General features: G+C 46.4%; 2 protein-coding genes across 6 annotated transcripts in view; both read left to right on the top strand.

The window, feature by feature from the left end:
• Positions 1–10,140, top strand: part of THADA (THADA armadillo repeat containing) — a 162,745-nt gene extending 152,605 nt beyond the window's left edge. For all 5 annotated transcript variants that reach the window (XM_069009708.1, XM_069009707.1, XM_069009705.1 and 2 more), the window contains exons 37-38: positions 7,461–7,627; positions 8,803–10,140. In XM_069009708.1, coding sequence (XP_068865809.1) covers positions 7,461–7,627; positions 8,803–9,141 — 506 coding nt within the window. In that variant the 3' untranslated portion in view covers positions 9,142–10,140. The remainder of the gene's footprint in view (positions 1–7,460; positions 7,628–8,802) is intronic.
• A 3,714-nt stretch (positions 10,141–13,854) lies between these two features.
• ZFP36L2 (ZFP36 ring finger protein like 2) lies at positions 13,855–18,558 on the top strand. The gene is made up of 2 exons (XM_069009703.1): positions 13,855–14,106; positions 14,653–18,558. The coding sequence occupies exons 1-2, from the start codon at positions 14,056–14,058 to the stop codon at positions 16,069–16,071; spliced, it is 1,470 nt and encodes a 489-aa protein (XP_068865804.1). The 5' UTR covers positions 13,855–14,055; the 3' UTR covers positions 16,072–18,558.
• The last annotated feature ends 1,665 nt before the right edge of the window (positions 18,559–20,223 follow it).

The following is a 20,223-nucleotide window of genomic DNA, read 5'->3' as shown; positions in this document are numbered from 1 at the left end:
GAAAAATTATTGTATGTGCTCAGTGTTGGAGTCTGGAAGTGGTAAATGTTAGAGTGCTCATGTGAATAATCTATTAAATGTGTTTTTTTCATATCAGCATTTTAATTGTGAGTTAGCAAACAGGAGAGCAGCTTACGGATTTTGATAGACTCCTCATGCAGGCTGTGATGGTCATGGCTGTGACTCCATAGCAATAAAGGAAAGTTTGGCTTTCTACTACTGCTTTTAAAATAGATTTCTCTTTTTTCTTTTTTTTTAATATTCTGCCCAAATTATATGGGTTTACAGGTATTGCAGGGAGAAGAATTTTTTGTACTTTTTTGTACTCATTAGCTACTCTTACCTTATTCCTTTATCCTTTAAATAATAAGCCTCTTACCATCATTCCCCAGATGTCAGTCTAAAATTCCATCTATGATACAGAGGTAAATGTGTCTCCTGTGTTTCGTAACATACAGCTCATTCACATTCAGTAACCTTCATCAGTGCTAAGCAAAAACTTCTGTGTAGTTGGTACGTGCCTAACAAGAGACTTCAGTCATACATTTAATTCTAGTTATTGATACTAGTTTTGAGACTGTATTTACCTTCATTTTTTCCAGTAAAGACATAATCTGAATTAAAAAAAGATATGTTCTCACTGGGAGTGTTCTAAAAATCAGCTGAATAATATTTTTACCTTATAAAAAGGAAAATCATGAGTTCTGTAGGTTTAGGCAGGGGATAATGTCTTTTTGCTGTTTAAATTAGAATTAGCCATTAGGCTTGGAGGGGGGGAGGTTCTGCAAAAGTGGTAACGTAAGTGATAAAGTCCAAAAGCTCATTTCCTCTGACAGATCTGTGAGCTGTGGTTGTTTTGTAATAAAACTCTTCGTGTACAGGAGCATGGCTCACATGGGAAAATCTTACGTATATACATATATATATATATATATATATATATTTTTTTTTTTTAAGAAGGAAAAATAGTGTAGTTACTGAGTTGAAAAATACTGTTTGGTTCACATTCCAAAAAAGGGCATGAAAAGATGATGAATATGTGTGTGCTCTTTTGCTCAAGAAGGTACTTTAATTTTCTGTTCAGTCCTGAGCTGTAAGTTTCCATGCTAATCAGACATGTTATTAACTCAGATCTGTTTATAATCAAAGTCAAAGCTGAGAGCAGCATCACCGCTGCTCTACTCAGAGACTGCAACTATTAAGAAATTAGTTGTGATTAGTTTGTTTTGTAATGGTGTTGTGTTTTGACATCGTGTTGCGTGATGTCAGGAAGGGCCTCTTTTTAAAGTCATCCTGAAAAAGCACGGCTATAAAACAGACTCAGGCAGGAAAATGGAAAACATATGAAGCAGTTGTACGTCATCTAGGGAATACAGGATAGAAATGATCTAATTGCCTTTGATTTTATGAAACACTATGAAAAGGAATCTGCTTATATATTAGATTTTACATAAATGGTCACTTTAAGAAGTGGAAAGTTTGATGTTTGGAACTTAAATTGACACAGTGCAATTGCAAGAGCCATCTGCCAACCATCCAGATGCAATTACCATTTCTGCGTTTTCTGGTTTTTTTGATTGGTTGGTTGGTTTGTTTGTTGGGGGTTTTTTTTTTGTTTTGTTTTGCTTCTCAGTGGTCCTCTTTTAATCCTAGTTCCCAGAAGGGTGATAGCACTCCAGCATTATTGTAGAGACTGGATGGGTACGAACACCCCTTTACTTTCTATGTACTGTTACTGCTTTTATTCTGCCCAGTTGTTTTTCTGGTGGCAGGATACCTATGCATTGTCTTGCTGTGGAGTTGCACAATTCCTGTCTACCTCAAAGTAGAACATATTTCAACACAGGAAATGAAGTTTCTAACCTCACTTTATTTACCAGCTCTTTCTACTCTTTGGTTGGACCAATGGGATTTTTTTTCCTTTTTAAATTTGAAGGCTTTTTAAGTTTTATGAAGTCCAGGCATACATAAACACAGTATTTTAAGTAAAAAATACATCTGCAGCACTGCCTCACTCGGCTCTCTTATATTTCATATGCTGAGAATAGAAAAAGCTTGATTATTACTGAACACCAAAAGGAAGAAAATCTTTAATACAACAAAGAAGTGATTAGTGATTAAGTGAAATTTTCCATTTGCAAATCTGATATTACAAGTATTAGCAACCGTGATGCTAAATCTGCCATCATTTGGATGCAAACCTGATATCTTGCTTGATAGTCATAATTTTTTACAGTGATGTACCAGAAAACATGAGATAAATCCCCAGTTTTGTCAAGCAATCATTCAGTGATCGTTGTTGCTTTAAATGTCCATCCTTGCCACTGAAGTAAAAATACTGCTTCATTTACCAGAGTGTTATGAGGTACCATATTGATAGTGATCTATTAATATTTATACCTCAATGGGCAGCACTTTGTGCAAGAAAGTAAAAGATATTTTACCAGTTCAAAGGGTAATAGTCTACCTAAAATCCTTTTCATACAATTTCAGTTGGAGAACTTACCCTATATGTTTGCCTTGAAAACATCCCTACTGTTGGTACCCTGTTCTTTGTGAGATTTTCTCTCAGGGCTGTTACACAAAGCTTCCTTGCAGATTCACTTCTCTTTCTGTTTGTTCTGAACACAGTATATGTTTACTAAAATTGCATTACTCTTTGATCTAGAATGAACTTCAGTTAACAATTCGCAATATATAACCAATTTCAAAATGCTTTGTTAGGCAAGGAATATGTTCTGCTTTTCTCCTTTACCTATATTTTATCATGGTTGTCCTTAAAATCTCTGTGTATGCTCTTAATACATCCTTTCAGTTCCCTATAATATTACCGAGGCTTTAACAGAGAACAATTGTACAGTTGGAGGACACGTAATAGGCTACTAGAAGAAATATTTACATCTGGCATGATCAAAGCTTTTGGACTATATGAATGTGTATGTGGGAGGTCTAATTTTTATGTGGGCGGATTCACAAAGACTAAAACACTTCAGTACTTAACCCCTTTCCCTTTATGAAAATTCAATTCCTCAAAATGAAAAAAGTATGTAGTACCTGATTCTTATCTTTATTTTTCATTTTGATGAGTAGTATTAACTATTCTGCTTGTAACTACTTGTTTTAAGTCATAGAGAATTTTTTTGGTATTTCAACCCCTGTAGTGGCTTATTTAGTAAGATGCTTATCTTGCTCGTGATGTTTTTGCATGTTGGAACATACGCATGTTTTCAAATTTTAAAAACTCATATTTTTAACACAGTTTTGATAGTCTGTAGAACTGCTGTGGAAGGAGCTCTGCTGTATTTTCAGTTTATAGCAATAGCTACATCTCCAGGTTTGGTTTTTGCTGGTTTAGTTCCTCTGGCAATAATCAGCTGTGAGCCCCTGCCATTTGAATTTTTTTTTTATTCAGTTACTTTAAATAGTTACATTACGAAAGGCTATTAACACTCAGTCATTTAAATAATCTCAGCATTTTGTTTGCAAGGCTCTGATGGGAACGGTGGGGATGATAGCTGACTTGGGCTAACAGCTTGCTGAACGGGGAGGTGTCTCTCCCTTTGGCTTCTTTCCTTCCTCCTGCTGTCCTGTGATCTTCCCTTCCCCGGCCCCCAGCTACAGCAATTCTGACTTGCAGGGTAACCAGCTCAGCTTGCCAGCCAAGCAGAAGAGCCCACACGCCAGAGCTGCTTGCCAAATGCCTATTGTGCTATTCTGAGCCTTCATTTACCAGGTGATCAGCAGAGTACCTGAGCTGGCTCCCAGGTAAGCATCAGGGGCCTGGGGGGCTGTGGTGAAAGGGGAGCCACCTGCCCTTTTTGCCCCTGGTGAACTTGTGTCTTGCTCAGGGCACTCTCTGAAGTCACAGCATGAGTCACAAACACAGCGTCTACGTGGCTTCTTGAAAAGCAGCCCTGCCTTTACAGGCAGATGATGATGTGAGGAGCACTTGTTGTAAACAGTGAAGACCATGCATTTCTTTTTAGAAGACACACATCTTTTGTGGTTGTCTTAAAAGATTCTGTGCATGCTTACAGCATCCATGGCAGTTACTTCTGGAGGTGGAGGTCATCAAAGCAATAGAACATTTTCCCCCTGTGAAAGTGTTTTTTACCTATTAAATCATGGGTACCAATGTAACTTTGCTTGCTGTTGCTCATTTGGATTACTTCAGCACTCCAAGCTTAGGACAGTTAATATACTTCTTTTGGACATATACTACATCTCTTTGTTGTCCTTACAGCACTGACAGTCCACAAATCTAATCCTGAACTATTCTAGCATCAAATTTGTGTAAACTGGTATCAAAGTCAGTTAATGTCAGTGTGTTCTGTAAGTAACAGCAGCTGAGGAAGCATTTCAGAATCCATGGAGCCATTCCTGATACTCTGCAGGAGTAGGATGGAATGAGCCGGTAGAAGTGAAAATTGCTCATCTGCCAGACTTCGATATGTTGTTGAGTCTCTTTGAACACCTGAAGTACCAAGATGCTGCTGTGCTAGCTTCTCTAGCACAAAGCCTTTGCAAGGTAGGCAGGGTCTTACCCAGATTTTAGAACCCTGAGTTTTAGCATTATCCAAGTGACGTGGCTTTGTTTTTCTCTGGTCTCAGCGTCAGAACTGACACACGAGTTTTGTTGATCAGTTAAATGGCATCTGCAGTTCACAGAAAGGTGGTCAGTGTGTTCAGGATCTTCATGCTTTTCCTGGGTGCTATACTTCCTTTGCATGTATCTCTTGTATTTTTTTCTCTTTTTTAGTTTGAAGAAAAAAAGTAACAAAAAAAGACCGACCTGCCATTTCCTTTGTTGCAACTTGTAGGATTCTCTACAAGACTGCTATACTCTGTGACCACAAAACTGCCTTTTCTTCTGTGTCATGCTGGTGAAAAACTACTAGCAAGCAAGTTTAGTCTAAGCAGCACCTCAGCATTACTTGTTTTGCTGCCTCTTGGTAGTTTTCAGCATGGTCACGTAATACCACAATTAGAGGCCCCAATCTATTTCTTGATGCATTTCTCAGCAGTTCAGTGTTCTCATTCACAAAGAGAGCATCACTGTATGTATTTATACTTAAGGAGACTAAATGTTAAAAAGACCCCAGAAACTGGCAGTGCTATCTATAATTGGTCCTCCAAAGCGGCAACTAACTCAGCAATGGGAAATACCATGTTTGGTTTTTAGCTCCCAGAATCACCTAATTTGCTAAATAGTCAAATACAAATAAAGTGACATTAAGCAAGAGGCCTTATATAAATACTTATTATTGTAGGCATTCAGGAATCATCACAAAACTCAAAAAAGATCATCAGAATTCAAAAGAGCTGAGTTTAAAATATTGCATTTTGTAAGCATTCACAACCAGGATGTTTGTTTCAGGCTCAGAACACCACACTCCATTTTAAGCTCTATTCTTTCAGCTCTGAGGATTGCCAGTATTTCTGAGGTCCCTATGGCACTTGAATGAAACTGTTTCCTACCTAAACCTAAGCAAACCAAAACAAAGAGGACAACCATTGTGTCCATTATTTAGAGTATCAGACTGGTACCAAATGGGGCACAGCAACAGGGAAAGCAAGGGGTTTTTTAAAAAAAACCAAACAAGCAAACACACACCCCACACCAAAAAAAAACCAAATAAAAACCCCCAACAAATTCCTGGAATGGAATGTCAGCAAAAACAATACCTAAAAATCCCAATACCTAAGGTAAATCGGATGGAAATATTGCACTACACTACTTCTCAAGCACTCCCTCACAGAAAAAGCTCAGGGATGTCCTGATATAGTGATAATTCTTGCCATGAAGAAAACAGATTTGAACATTTGATTTTACTGTCTAGCAGAGACAAACTGTGTATGTAACATAATTAGTGTCACGAAGAGATTGACTGCCTGCCTTCCTGTTGCTTGTTCAAGGAGATTTCCATTTACCCTCATCTAACTCCAAGATAAAGAAGGGACCATCTGGTCTTTCTCCTTCACTCCCTTCCTTATTATGGTCCTTTGTCCTCATGGTCTCAAATATTAATTCATCCTCCCAGTGTCCTCGGTACATTGCCTGATCTGTCAAGTGCCACATACTCATCTTTCCATCAGTCTGTTACGCCCTTAGATGTTTCCTGCATTTCCTTATTCCTTGGCATGTGTATTTGCCTAATCCTGGTGTTTTAATGTGAATTTCACTGCTCTGCCAACGTACCCCAGAAAACCTGCAGCTGGCCTGAGGCCTCAGGAGGGGTTACAGCACAGGTGCCCACGCCCTAGCTCTGAACGTGGGTTGTGAGGGACAAGTCTTGGTTGACTGCTGTGCCTCTTACATGTAGATGATTGTTTTCTTTCAAGAGGAATGCTTAAATACAGTCACACACAAAAAGTAAGGTTTGCCTTCCACATCTGTATGGATTCTTACCAAATAATTCTGACTGCTGTGTTGTATCCTCCCAAATTGCAGCCTTCAAGAATGGCATGTCCTCATGGCACACCACTACTTAGAAGACAGTGAATTCAGTGAACATTTTTCAGTTTGCTGGTGACTATGGACAAGGTTTAATTTTGCCAAAATCCTTTTTACAGTAACAGGGATTTTAAAGGGGCTTGTCCACTAGCTCTCCTCCTTCAGTCCTCTTCTTGCTCCCCTTTTAAAAAGAAAAAAAAATTGCATTAAAGTTACAAGTGGAGAAGCTCCTACCTGTGGACACACAGGACTTCTGGCATTTTTATATACTCTGTTATCAAAGGCAGCCCTAGGACCCAAAGAGTTAAATCATCATCTCCCCACATGAGAGCAGTGAGGAAGTTTAGGGAAGAAATATGGTGTGGATGATGACTTTGTGTACAGCTCTGGCATGATGCCAAAACCTGTATAAATATAGCTCTGTGATGGTGTCATAAACAGTGTCTGCCCCTCCCTCCTCAGACATCTTTTCTAAGCCTGTCTTCGTGCCTGATCTCTCTTACATGTGTGTGTATGTATGTATATCTTGTTATATATAAAGAGATTACACTCCAAATAATTACTTGTTTTATATCCCAGCCCTTTAAAAACATATCATGTGTTCTAGGTTTTGAGTTCCAGTGAAAACGTTACATCAGATCTAAGGCATAGCTGTTGTTTGGCAAAAATAGTCACCATGTAATAGTGACAGGACTGTCTGGAGATGTTTCTAACAGACATATCTGTGTATTTAAACCCAGATTAATAAATGTCACTACATGGGCAGGAGAAAAAAGAATTAAGCATCAGCATTTTCAGTTGCTTCATGTATTATTCTGGAATTGAGAGAAGGCCCCAAGTGGCACAGAAGTAAACATTCATTTAATTTATTCACAGTGTAATTTATCATTCTACATGTGTTTGTGTAAGTTCGGCATCTGTTTTCAAGAAATCATTTTTGTGCTGATTTTATTTGAAAATGTTTGCGGTCTTGCTCTATATTCTTACACACATTTTCTCTCAACAGAGTTTGTATTTAGGATAGTGAATGCTCCAGTGGCCTTGGATTTAGCATTTGGCATACTGTGTGAGCTGCTCCAGCAGTGGGGAGAGGCCCATGCTGGTGTCCTGATCCTGCTGGAGTGGCTGCTGGGAGACAGCGACCTGCAAAGAGATGGGGAAACTCCTGCCCTGGTAATTTTAACAAGCAGTTGCTCTATAGTTGTTAGAAGCACTGTGGTTCTGCAGTCTTGCAGCAGGAAGAGAATGAAATGTCTCATCTGATCAAACATGATGATTGCCACTGCAGTACTAACTGATTTACAGTCTTTTTAAAAAATTCACATGGATATTATTTAGAATGAAAAGAGTTTTATGTCTGTTTCCTGGTAATACCAGCATAAAATTAAAGAGATCAATAAGCAAACATTGAAATAAATCACAAGGCATTGTTGACTGAAACATTTTAAGGCTGAAATGTAATTATATTCAATATTTTTGCAGATGATGGCTTCCCTTGAATTTAAACTGCTGCTGGGGGTGCCAGGCACATCTGGGCATTCAAAACCAGTGTTCTCCCAATGCTGGCTTTCCCAGAGATGAAATTTAAATATTTGGTAACTTTATTCCATCATCCATGTGACTGGTTCTGCACAATGAAAACAGCCTTGCTTACATCAGTCACTGATTTCAGAAGGATTCTTTCTGTAAAGATGAGCTTTGCCACACTGGTTCTGTAAAACTTACTACTGTATAATACACAGTGTTCTTTTTGTCTTGAAAAGACTGTAAAAATCAAAATAATGCTGGAAGCTAAACCGGAAGGAGCAGGAGCAGCTATATCTTTGAGAAGCTGTTGACAATTAATGTGAGCCATGAAATATATTATGAATCTTCTCTTAAGCCTGTGGTTTAGGTGTGCATTTCTGATGTTTCACTGACTGATACAATTTTCCTTTTTTCGTTTAATCCAGTCAAAAAGCTCCATGATATAGCAAATTACCATACTGCTTACAGAGGTCTTTGTGAAATACAAGACTGTTTCATAGGGGAAGGCAAGCACATGTTAAGGATTAGGGCTACTATTTGCTTCCACTATTTCCCAAGACTTGTGCCATAACTGCCTGATTTTTGAAGGTAAAATTTCTTTGGCAAAGTAGGAACCTTTTTTACTGTGTTTTCCCAAACCTTTAAAATAAGGCATATGAATTTTTACGTTTTTTTTTTTTTTTAATTATAAAAAGCTGTTCTATGACAGCCTCTACTGTCATTGTTTCTGTATATATCCTTTTTTATATCTTTTATGATTTCCTTATTGTTATCAAACCACAGGTCATTTTCTAATCACTGTTGGTTTTCTTTTTGTTAAGGAAGAAGATGATTCCCTGTTTGATAAAGGGGAAGTGAATTTTTGGGCAGAGAAGCTGACTCATGTTAGACAACTTAGTAAGCACCTTTTACATCTGATATCAGTGACTCGTCTCACCTTACCAGATCACGGGGAACTTAGTCGACTATCAAGAATAGCACTGGACCAAGCCCAGCTCATTGAACACCTTCTTAGAGCTCTACCTCTGGCTCCAGAGTTTTCCAGAACTCCAGAATTCACAAGATTGGCTATTCAAAAGGAGAGAATATCAGTCTGTCTTAAAATACTAAATCTGCTGAAGTCTGATGACACTTGCAAAAATGAAAATCTGGAAAAGTAGATTACTAAAAGTTCATCCTCAGGGAGCCGGGCACATTACTGGATGGGCAGGGAGACTGAATTCCAGCAATGTTCAAGGAATCAGGGATTGCTGTGAGGAGTCCAGGAGCCCTGCAGTACTTCAGTATTCAGGCTAGAACTACATTTTTTATATTGATTAATTGTCCATTGATATTTTTTTTTAATGGGACATGCAGTGGGAGACTTTTCCTTTTAAATGCATTTGCTAATTTCATTCAGCTGAGCATTGTTTATTACAGCTACTGTAGGAAGTAAAGCAGCTAAATCTAGTATTTTCCATTCATCCAGGTGCAGGCCACCTGTAGTTCTGTTACATTTTATCCCACATTTTTACCTCCTGTATCGTAATACCAAGTTTATTTTTTGTCTCCTTTCAAGATGTAGCATGTTAATTATTAAATTAATATGCTTTTTTTATCTTTAAGTGTTTCTAATTGAAAAACAAACTGTGACTTCTTCGTTTATGGCAATTTTTAGAGTACATTTTAAATTTTACTGCATTTTCCTCTGGAGGAAGACAAGGATTTTCACTTTGGTAGTAACCTTGTTTTGCACGTGAAAACAGCATTAGTTAGACTTCTGCATGCCTCTTTTCTCCTTTAAATCAAATAACCACTTTCATAAAATGGCTCTAATATGAAGACTTGCTGTGTTCAAAACGAAGCAGCTGTTCCATTGCAATCGAAACAGTTTCATCTTTACTTCAAACACCTTGCTCTGCAAGCAGGCCTGGAAAGTGAGGTCCTGCTGAGGAGTGTGAGGCCCCTTGGAAGTGTACCAGAGGTGTTCTGTGCTGGCTTTTGGGAGATGCTTTCGCCAGGTGGGGCAGCTCTAGGGACTATTCTGAGTGCTCCAGGGTCTTGCTGCGTCTAAAACACAAAAATGCTTATTGTGCTTTGAATGTTTTTTTTTTTCCTGCGAACTGGAATTGGGTTTAGATATGAAAATGAGACATCAAAAATAAATACTGATGTGGAAAGGTTGTGTTACCTTCTGTAGCCAAGGGATGCAACTGGATGTGGTGTGGCTGGGCCCGCCACAACACGGATGTGCGTCCCTGTACGCGGTTATTTCGGTGTCCTTGGAAGAAGAACATGTCCGATGAACGCCTAGTTGCTTTCAGCCTCTTCACCTGATGGTGTCTGAGCGCAGTTTAGCCCTAAGTCTCGGTGATGCCCAGGTCATGCCTGAGCGCTGGGCCCGCGGCCGGGCCCGCCGCAGCAGCTCGGCGTAGTGCGCCGCTTGGCCACCAGGTGGCGCCACAGCACCGCCGCGCACGGCCGGGCCCGCGCTCCCGGGGTGCCGGCATCGGCATCGCCATGGACGCGCTCGGGCTCCCGGGGTGCCGGCATCGGCATCGCCATGGACGCGCTCGGGCTCCCGGGGTGCCGGCATCGGCATCGCCATGGACGCGCTCGGGCTCCCGGGGTGCCGGCATCGGGATGGCCATGGACGGGCTCGGGCTCCCGCGGTGCCGGCATCGGGATGGCCATGGACGCGCTCGGGCTCCCGCGGTGCCAGCATCGGGATGGCCATGGACGCGCTCGGGCTCCCGGGGTGCCGGCATCGGCATCGCCATGGACGCGCTCGGGCTCCCGCGGTGCCGCGCTCGGGCTCAGCCTGGGCAGGGTAAGGCTTGGGCTGGCGCCGCTCGCAGTGCTGGGTGCTGCGGTGCCCCCATAGCCGATCGCTGCTCTCGTGGGTTTAAATAGACTCTGCTGTAAATAGAGCTAAGCTGCCGAGTTGGGTCTGGTGGACATCTGAACACTGCGCAAAGCCACCACTTAAAAAACCCCAACAAACCGAATTTAGGAATAAACGTTTAGTATTTGCTCTAAGTTTCCAGGATTTAGGGTTACTTATATAAGAAGTAATTTATGGTGAAACTTGAGGCTTCAATAGGCAAAAGAGAAATGTTGGAATCTGAAATGATGTTTCACAGAATGCCCGCCATCGAACTTAACGAGCCATGCTGCGAGTTAGGCTAAAAATTAATTTGTTTACATCTGGTTCAGCTCCTGGGGGAAGAATAGCCCAGAATATGTCTGGAAGCCACTCTTAAAAAATAGTCAAGACCTGTACAATTAATTAACAGCTGCTGATTTTGCCACATCTTTCCATCATTTTGAACTAGTATGGCAAGAACTTCTGTAGTAGGAGACAAAAAAAACTTCGTATGTATCAAAATCACTGTAAAGTGCTGAGACCTTGCTCATGTCAGTGGGTAGCATAAGGCTATCTAGTAACACTGGCCTTTTTTTTTATTGGGTAGAATTTAAAATGCATATGCATATATATTTGATACTGGCAAATAGATAAATGCAGACAGGTGACAGCATAGTAACAGACCCATAGTGACTGTAAAACTTGGTGAAGCCTTGAGGACTTGTTAATCAGTTACCAAACAGCTTGAAAACTCAAGTCTTCCTTATTGTGGCTTTAAGATGCAACTGGAACCTCTGTCATCCCGCTTGAGTTTATAATAAGAGAGCAAATAAGAATTATATCAGTACACATATATTTCACCACACGGTGCTGATGATGGGTTACTGTGTAACTACTCAATGAAGAACCTTTAAACCCTGAGCAGCGATTGCAGGAGAGAGTTAGCAAAACCTGATGCCAGAGCACTTATCGGCCTTGTGTTTGATCAAAGTCAGTTTATCAAAGTATTCCTCCCAATGGCGTTGACATATTGATCCGTGCATGATTGTCACAGTAAACTGTTTCCTCGGTTGGCTGGCGGGCAGGATCAGCTCCGAGGTGATGTTTCCATCGCAGAGTTGTGTGGGAGGAGGAAGAGTTTGAACTCGGGTCAGTGCGGAGGCGACTCCGACCGGCCCCAGAGAAGGTTAGGGGAAGCGATGCACGTAATGGCTGCAGCCCTGCGCTCCGGCGGCTCCCCGTGTGCGGGGCAGCGCCTGTCGCCGGGACGGGAGCTGTCTGCCCCCGGCAAGGCGGGAGGAGGGGAAAAGCAGGAACGTGGGATGTGTCCCGGCACCGCTGGGCGGAGGAGCCGGCTACCGGCAGGCCCGGGGGCCGCTAGGGGGCGCTACATCCCCGCCAGCCGCGCGGGCAGCGGGAGGGGCTGGGAATGGGGAGCGGGGCCGGGAGCGGGGCCAGGAGCCTGCCCGGCCGAGTCCAGCAGCGCTCGCCGAGCGGGGGACGGGCCCCAGGGAACTGCCGGCACACGGGAGGGAGCGAGGTTTGGGCTTTCAGCCGCCCAGCTCCTCGTCTTTCCTGGATTTCGATCCCCGTTTCCGGGCTCGTCCGGCCGTGGGTGACGGCTCGGGGCAGTGGCGGGGTCCCGCCTGCGGCGTGGGGGGGCGGAGGAGGGGAGCAAGGAAAGGCGCGCGTGAGCCGCTGGGCAGCGGGGGCTCTGGCTACCCCCGTCCCCCACCCGAGGTCTTTCCTTTGCAAATGTGTTTTCACAGCGCCGCGCTCCTGCTGACGTGGTCGGGTTTGCTCCCTTGGATTTCGCGGGCCTGCCATCCCGGCTCGGAGGCTAAAGAGGATCAAACGCCTCTGCTGGCTTTAGCAGCCATAAAACTTTACACTTCTGTCCGTCTCTGTTCTCCTTCCCATTTGTCCCGGGGCCGAGCAAACGCGGGAGGGGACGGGGGTGCAGAAAAGCCGCCGCCGCCGTTCCCACGTCGTGTTTGCGCGGCCTTATCGGCGCGGGGGGGTGGGGGTGTTTTTCACGGGGGCTCCCGGCCCGCCTTGGCCAGCGGCGGGCTCCGTGCCGGGAGAGAGCCCCGCCGCAGGGACCAGCCGCTGCCTTCGCCCGCGGCCCGGCGGTGGGGGGCACCCTGCAGGGGGCACCTGGGGCGGCGGCCGGCGGAGTGGATGGGTCACAGGACCTTGGCGGGGATGAAGATGGAAGGGGCTGAGCGTAGGAGGGAGACGTGGGAGGGGTGAGGGGCGCGGAAGAGCGATGCAGACAGGGTTAGGTGGGGGTCGGTTATCAGCCAGGCCGGTGCGAGGTTAACGCCACCTCACCTTCACACCTGCCCGCCAACCTCTCCCAAACTCCAGAAAGAAAAAAAGTAAGCACCAAACCGAGGTCCCCGAAAAGAAGGGAGAAGCGGCGGGGCGCGCAGCCTGTGTCCGGCCCCGTCCTGCCAGCCGCACAGGGGCAGCGCAGTCCCGACCTTTGTTTCAAGCAATTACGTGGCAAAAGTTTATTTTCGGCGGGGCGGGGGAGAAGAAGCGTCCCCGGCGCTGCCGTGCCTCTCCCGCGGCCGCGCGCATCCTCTGCTCGGGGCAGCCGCCGCCCGCCCGCCCGGAGACGCGGCCGCCGTGCGCGGGCAGCTCCCGACCCACTGGCGGGGGCCGTGGCAAGGCGGGGGCGGTGGGTCTTTGGTGCGCAGATAGGCTTTCCACAGGGGTCGAGCCCGTAGGGCGCCGTGAGCGCTGCCTCGGCTGGCTCCCCGCTCCCTCCGCCTCGTCCCGCCCGCCCTGCGGGCGCACCCCGCTCCGGGATACCAGGGGCTCACGGCAGCAACAGGCACTCCCCGCCAACCTGCCCCGCCGCCGCTGCCAGCGCCCTCTGTAAGACTAGGGGCGGCCCGGCCGGCGGGCAGGAGTGGGGCGGGCCCGGCGGGCGGCGCGGGGCGGGCAGAGAGGGGCACCGCCCCCCGCGACCCATCGGCGGCCGCGTTTATATGGGAGCGGCGCGGGGAGCCGCCGAGTTCCCGCAGTTCGTCCGCTGCTGTGCAGCTGCCGCCGTCGCCGCCTCGGCCCGGCACCCGCCGTCCCGCCCAGAAGGAGTCGGGACCGTTTCGGATCTCAAGCAGACGGCCCTCTCCTATCTAGTCGTGGCTTTTCCAAACCCTCCGAGGAGAGCGGGATCTTTCGGTCCTTCCTGTATATCCGACCATTACAGGATCTAGAAATGTCGACGACACTTTTATCTGCCTTCTACGACATTGACTTCTTGTGCAAGGTAGGGAAGAGCGCGTTTGCCCGGGCGGGACGCGGTCTGCCGCTGCCGCCGTGTGCAGAGCGACGCTCCGGGCTGCCGGGGCAGCGCGGCGGGGTGGGAGGCCCGTGCCGGGCCGGGCTCTGCGGGCGGGTCGCGGTCTGACAGCCGGCCGGGGACAGCGGCTGACGCAAGGCTGCGAGCCCCAGAATGCCGCCCTGTGGTCTCCCGGCGGCCGCGTTCGGGGCGGGCTGGTCCTGCAGCCGCGGGGGAGCCGGGCCGCCTTGCAGCCCCTGCCCGCGTGTTGCGCTGCCAGGAGGAACTTCTGAAAAAGTTGCAGATGCAGCAGAGCCGGCGCGGGGGCTTCTCCCCGGCTCTGCCCTGCTCCGCCAGCGCTGGCGGCAGACCCGATTTGCGGGGCGGTCGGGCGGCGCGACCCCCACCCCGACTCCCGCGGCGCGCCCGGCGGTGCTGCGTGGGGAGCCGTGCCCGTGGGCAGGCGGTCACCCGCAATACCCTTTCTCTCTCCCGCTGTCTCCCCCACCCCTTCTCCTCTCCCCGCCCCGGCAGACGGAGAAGTCCCTGACCAACCTCAGCAGCATGCTGGACAAGAAAGCCGTGGGGACCCCGGTGACCCCTCCCAGCTCCAGCTTCGCGCCGGGCTTCCTGCGGCGGCACTCGACCAGCAACCTGACGGCGCTGGCCGGCGGCTCCAAGTTCCCCAGCCCTACCGGCTCCAGCTCTTCTTCCACATCCTCCTCCTCATCGTCATCCTCCTCCTCCTCCTCGTTCGGCAATCTGAAGGAGACGGGCTCCGGCGGAGGCGGCGGCAGCAGCAGCCCCACGGCCTTGCTTAACAAGGAGAACAAGTTCCGGGACCGCTCCTTCAGCGAGAACGGCGAGCGTAGCCAGCACCTCATGCAGCAGCTGCAGCAGCAGCAGCAGGCGGCCGGCAAGGGGAGCGGCTCCGGCGGCGGCGGCGGGGCCCCCATCAACTCGACGCGCTACAAGACAGAGCTGTGCCGCCCCTTCGAGGAGAGCGGTGCCTGCAAGTACGGCGAAAAGTGCCAGTTCGCCCACGGCTTCCACGAGCTGCGCAGCCTCACCCGCCACCCCAAGTACAAGACCGAGCTCTGCCGCACCTTCCACACCATCGGCTTCTGCCCCTACGGCCCGCGCTGCCACTTCATCCACAACGCCGACGAGCGCCGCCCGGCGCCCGGCGGGGGCACAGCCGCCCCCCCGCCCGCCGCCGCGGCCGGGCCGCACCACCACCCGCACCACGCGCCCCCGCACCCCGCCGGCAGCACCGGCGACCTCCGCGCCTTCGCCCCCCGCGACCACCCGCTGGGCGGCGGCGGCTTCGGGCACCCGCGCGGCGGCGGCGGCGAGCGGCCCAAGCTGCACCACAGCCTGAGCTTCTCCGGCTTCTCCGCCCACCACCACCACCATCACCCCCCGCACCCCCACGGCACCGCCCCGCCGCCGCCGCCGCCCGGTGGCCGCCTGGACGCCGCCCTGCTGGAGAGCCCCGGCGGTTCGCGCACGCCGCCGCCGCCCGCCTCCGCTTCCTACTGCGAGGAGCTGCTCTCGCCGCCGTGCGCCAACAACGCTTTCGCCTTCTCGGGGCAGGAGCTGGGCAGCCTCATCGCCCCCCTCGCCCTGCACACCCAGAACTTCGCTGCTGCCGCCGCCGCGGCCGCCGCCGCCGCCGCCTATTACCGCTGCCAGCAGCAGCCGCCGCCGCCGCCCGGCGGGGCCTGCCCGCCGCCCCCCGCCTCGCCGCCCTTCAGCTTCCAGCCCCTCCGCCGCCTCTCCGAGTCGCCCGTCTTCGACGCGCCGCCCAGCCCGCCGGACTCGCTCTCCGACCGGGAGAGTTACCTGAGCGGCTCCCTCAGCTCCGGCTCGCTCAGCGGCTCCGAGTCGCCCAGCCTGGACTCGGGCCGCCGCCTGCCCATCTTCAGCCGTCTCTCCATCTCCGACGACTGAGGGAGGACGGGGCAGCGGCCGGGGGGCCCCGCGGCGGCCCTGCAAGTAAGTTACCGAGCGAAGAAAGCGAAACCTCTCCTTCCTCTCTATTTTTGGGTTGTTGTTTTTGGTTTTTTTTTTTATATATCTATCTGTCTATACACCGAGAGCTGAACAAAACGAGAAACAAAGCATTTTGCAAAAGGGCAAATGACACGAACTGAACAAACCTATTTTTATAGAGAGACCTTGGAAGAAGGGGATTTTTGTTTCGGGGTTTTTTTGTTGTTGTCGTTCTTTGGAGACAAGTTATGATACGCACCAGCAGCAGCCATTCCATCTGTGTTCGAAAAAAAAAAAAAAACAACCAGCATTAGAAAAGACAGCACCAGAAAGCAACAAACAATCCGGGGAGCGCCGGTCTGCCAGCCCAGCTCCTCCAATCCTGCAGACACACAGAAAAAAAAGTTACAAACTAGTTTGTCTTTCAATCCAGTTCAAATAAAAACACAGAACATACTAAACCTATAAGCTTTTTTTTTTTAGGAAAAAAAAAAAAGAAAAATCCAACATCCTGCCAAGAATATGCCTTGATAACAACCTTCTTTTTTTATATATATCTATATATTATTATTATAACAAATGCTAAAACCTTCATTCCAAAGTTTAATATTGGTTCCATTGCCACCACTTAGTGGATGTTTGGCTTAGAACAATTTTTGTTGTTGCTTTATTTGGAAGCACTCAACTGAGTTTAGTTCGTAATTGTTGGAGAATAACTGCTGATTTTTTTTAAATTTTTTTTAGCTGTTTTGAGTTGATTGCATGAATGAGTCACTGCACACAACTCAATATGAAACTATTTAACTTATTTATTATCTTGTGAAAAGTATACATTGGTAATTTGTTCATACTGTATTTATCGGGTATGATGAAAAGCAATAGATATATATTCTTTTATTATGTTTAAATTATGATTTTCATTATTAATCGGCAAAATGTGGAGTGTGTTCTTTTCACAGTAATATATGCCTTTTTGTAACTTCACTTGGTTATTTTATTGTAAATGAGTAAAATTCTTAATTTAAGAGATTGTATGTAATATTTATTTCATTAATTTCTTTCTTTGTTTACGTAAATCTGAAAGATTGCATGGTTTCTTTATAGAAATCGGTCTCGATGCTGTGGAAGTAGTTTGCAGAATTTCTATGGGTTTTTTTAGAATGTAAATGGTTGTAGCCCGTCCGAGTTGAAAAATGAGAGAAAAAAAAAAGAAAAAAAGACTGACTTAGCAATCAGACTTCAAAGTGGCAAATCTAATTCAGACTTGTTTAAAATAACCAAAAAGTATTTTTGTTGCCTAACTCCACGAATCACACTGTGATATAGCTCAAAATATGTAGCAATAATTGGGGGTCCCAGTATTATGTCTCACAGTGCCTTCTTTAGGGTCCATGCTTGCCTTAAATATCTCTCAACCAAATAAGTATTTTTCTTAATGCTTGAGATAATTTGAATGTAGGGATGGGTTTTAATAAAGTACAGCAAAATTTCACCACTCTATTTTATAAGAACAGAGGCCATCTTTGGATCTGAAACTTTCTATAATACAGGAACATATCTTGTTTATTGAATTCCAAAACCTGTAATTTTTTTTTTTCCTAATGTAGAAAGTTGGGAGTTTTCCAAAACTTTCCTGGACGGTGGATGAATGAGCAGTAGCTTAGTTTTGTTTGTACATAGGTACAGATTGAGCACTATGTACTCTTTTGGACTACTTTAACAGAAGTATGTTTTGAATGTAACTAAAGGATAAGTCAACTTGAGTTGTAATATATTTTTCGGGAGTCAGTTCACTACAAATTATGTGAGACTGTAAACTTTGTACTGTAAATGTTTTGTAGTTCTCCCAATAAAATTTTTTGGAAAAAAAAAAAAAGCAAAAAAAAAAAGCCCAGTAACCCTTCCAAGTGCTGAAGCCCTGGCTGCCAGGCCAAGAGTATTTCTTGTTAAACACCACCACCCCCCCAATCACAGATATGTCTAGCTACAGATTAACCAGTTTGCACTGCCACTCCAGTCCACTCCTGCAGCCGTCGCTGGTCGGTGGCCAAAGTTAATAAACGCTTCCAGAAGGTTCGGGAATGTCAGGGGTGTACTGTATCCTGCTCCTTTTCTCTCTTTTCTTTTCTTTTCTTTTCTTTTCTTTTCTTTTCTTTTCTTTTCTTTTCTTTTCTTTTCTTTTCTTTTCTTTTCTTTTCTTTTCTTTTCTTTTCTTTTCTTTTCTTTTCTTTTCTTTTCTTTTCTTTTCCTTTTCTCTTTTCTGAGGCTGGATAATCAAACCTTTGCTGCTTCTACTGTAACAGCTGGAGTGGAAAAAATCTAGTACTGGCATTTATCAATCACATCGCTTATGGGGCTATGTGAATGTGCCATTAGCCTTCCTGGCTTGTTTGGGGTAAGGAGGAAATGGCAGTTTGGGTAATAAAAAGGCATAATTAAGGTTTACCCTTTGTCCCAAAAGCTTTGTTCCTCTTCACTCACAGGAATGCGGACTTCTGCCTCAATGCTCCCATCACCCAGCTGAGGGCATATCTGTGTTAATCGGGCTAGCATTAAATGTGCTAATCAGTTTTCAGGGCTTGAGTTTTAAACAAATTACCTTTTCGAGGGTGTATTTATATAACTAAATATTTGGCAGCCTGGGGACTGTGTGAGTATTAATACTGGAAGAATTTTAGCTAATATCTCCACAGTTTGACACCCTGTTCCAGTCAGTCCCCTAAACTTTTAAGTCACGATTTCTACCAACTTATTTCTGTTCTTTTGTCATACTAATAATAAATGTTGTTAACATTATGGCATCTCTGTGCTGCCTGGGCCGCCACAGCACTTTCTATAAATAGAAGGTAGAATGTAATACCGGTGCCATATGTTTGTGTAACAAACCTTGGGCTGACACTTAGTTTAAAATTAAAACAAACGTAAGCAATGTATGACAACACAGCTCAGCTACAGCAATCACCTTTTTTTAATGGATTCAGTCTGACATTTTGGCTCAGAATTGCTCCCTTTGATTTCCAGACTCATTTTTGATGAAAATTCTTTTTGTCACTGTCTGTACAGTGGCACCTGAGCTCTGATGGGTCCTTCCCCAGGCATCCCTGGTACACATGCTTTGGCTGCAAGGAGCAGGCCCATGCCACTGTTTAGGAGGAACAGAGAGTAGCTGTTGGTTTGACCAGTGTCTAAGCTGACGTCTTAACTCACTTTTGGGATTTTGAAATTAATTTTCACACTAAAAGTGCATTAATTAGGAGTGCATGCCGCATTTAATTTCAGATTTTCTTTCTTCTCTAGGTACAGTTTTTGCTTTTCTCCCTCTCCCACCCATTCCCCTGAGCCTGCCTTTTTCTTGCCACAGTAGATAAGGACCTTATTTATTTCTGTATTTCCCTTATCTGGGACAGCTGTACTCGCATCAGTGCAGTACTTCCGTCTTCCCTGTGGTTTTCTGTTGGTTGAATGGGATCTTGGTGAGGGTGCTGGGCTTGGCTTTGATGTCTCCTGGCTGGAAGAGGAGCTCTGGAAGCTTTACAGCAGCTGCCCCACATGAATCACAATGGTGCTGGTGTCAGTGCGAGTGTTCTGTGTGTTAAAAAGTTGCTGCCAGGACAGGATGGGTGATGGCCCAGCGGTGTCTCCCAGCTGGCTGCTGGCGTGCCAGTGTGTGGGGACAGCTGGGCCTGAGCTGCTCTCTGCCCAAGCGACACTCTGAGGCCTCTGTGCTGCACCCTGTTCTGTTTGTATCTCCAAAGTGTGCTGCAACCTGGCCTGTTGCAGCATTCATGTTCTGCTGTTCAGAAATCCGGGAGTCCTTGAACTGGGAAGATAAAATGTCTGTTTCTTGTGCTGCACAATCAAGTGTTAACCTTTAAACTGGTGACTTACGTTGTTGACTTAAGCAAATGTTTTCTTGCTTTCATTTCAAAATTCAGCAAAGCGTGTAAAGCTGGTCAGGCCATTCAGAACCTTCTGCTACATTGCAATAAATCGATAAATACTGTGTAAAAAATAAACTGGTTTTTTTCAAGAGCTTTGTGTTAAGAAGGAACTCTAAGGTTTCTGCTTTTGCCATCAGAGTTGTGATACATCTCTTAATAGCTGGGGCAC

The sequence above is a fragment of the Aphelocoma coerulescens genome, chromosome 3, assembly GCF_041296385.1.
Source record: "Aphelocoma coerulescens isolate FSJ_1873_10779 chromosome 3, UR_Acoe_1.0, whole genome shotgun sequence".
Classification (NCBI taxonomy): Eukaryota; Metazoa; Chordata; class Aves; order Passeriformes; family Corvidae; genus Aphelocoma; species Aphelocoma coerulescens.
Note: the sequence above shows the minus strand (reverse complement) of the source record. Positions and strands in the feature narration are given on the sequence as shown.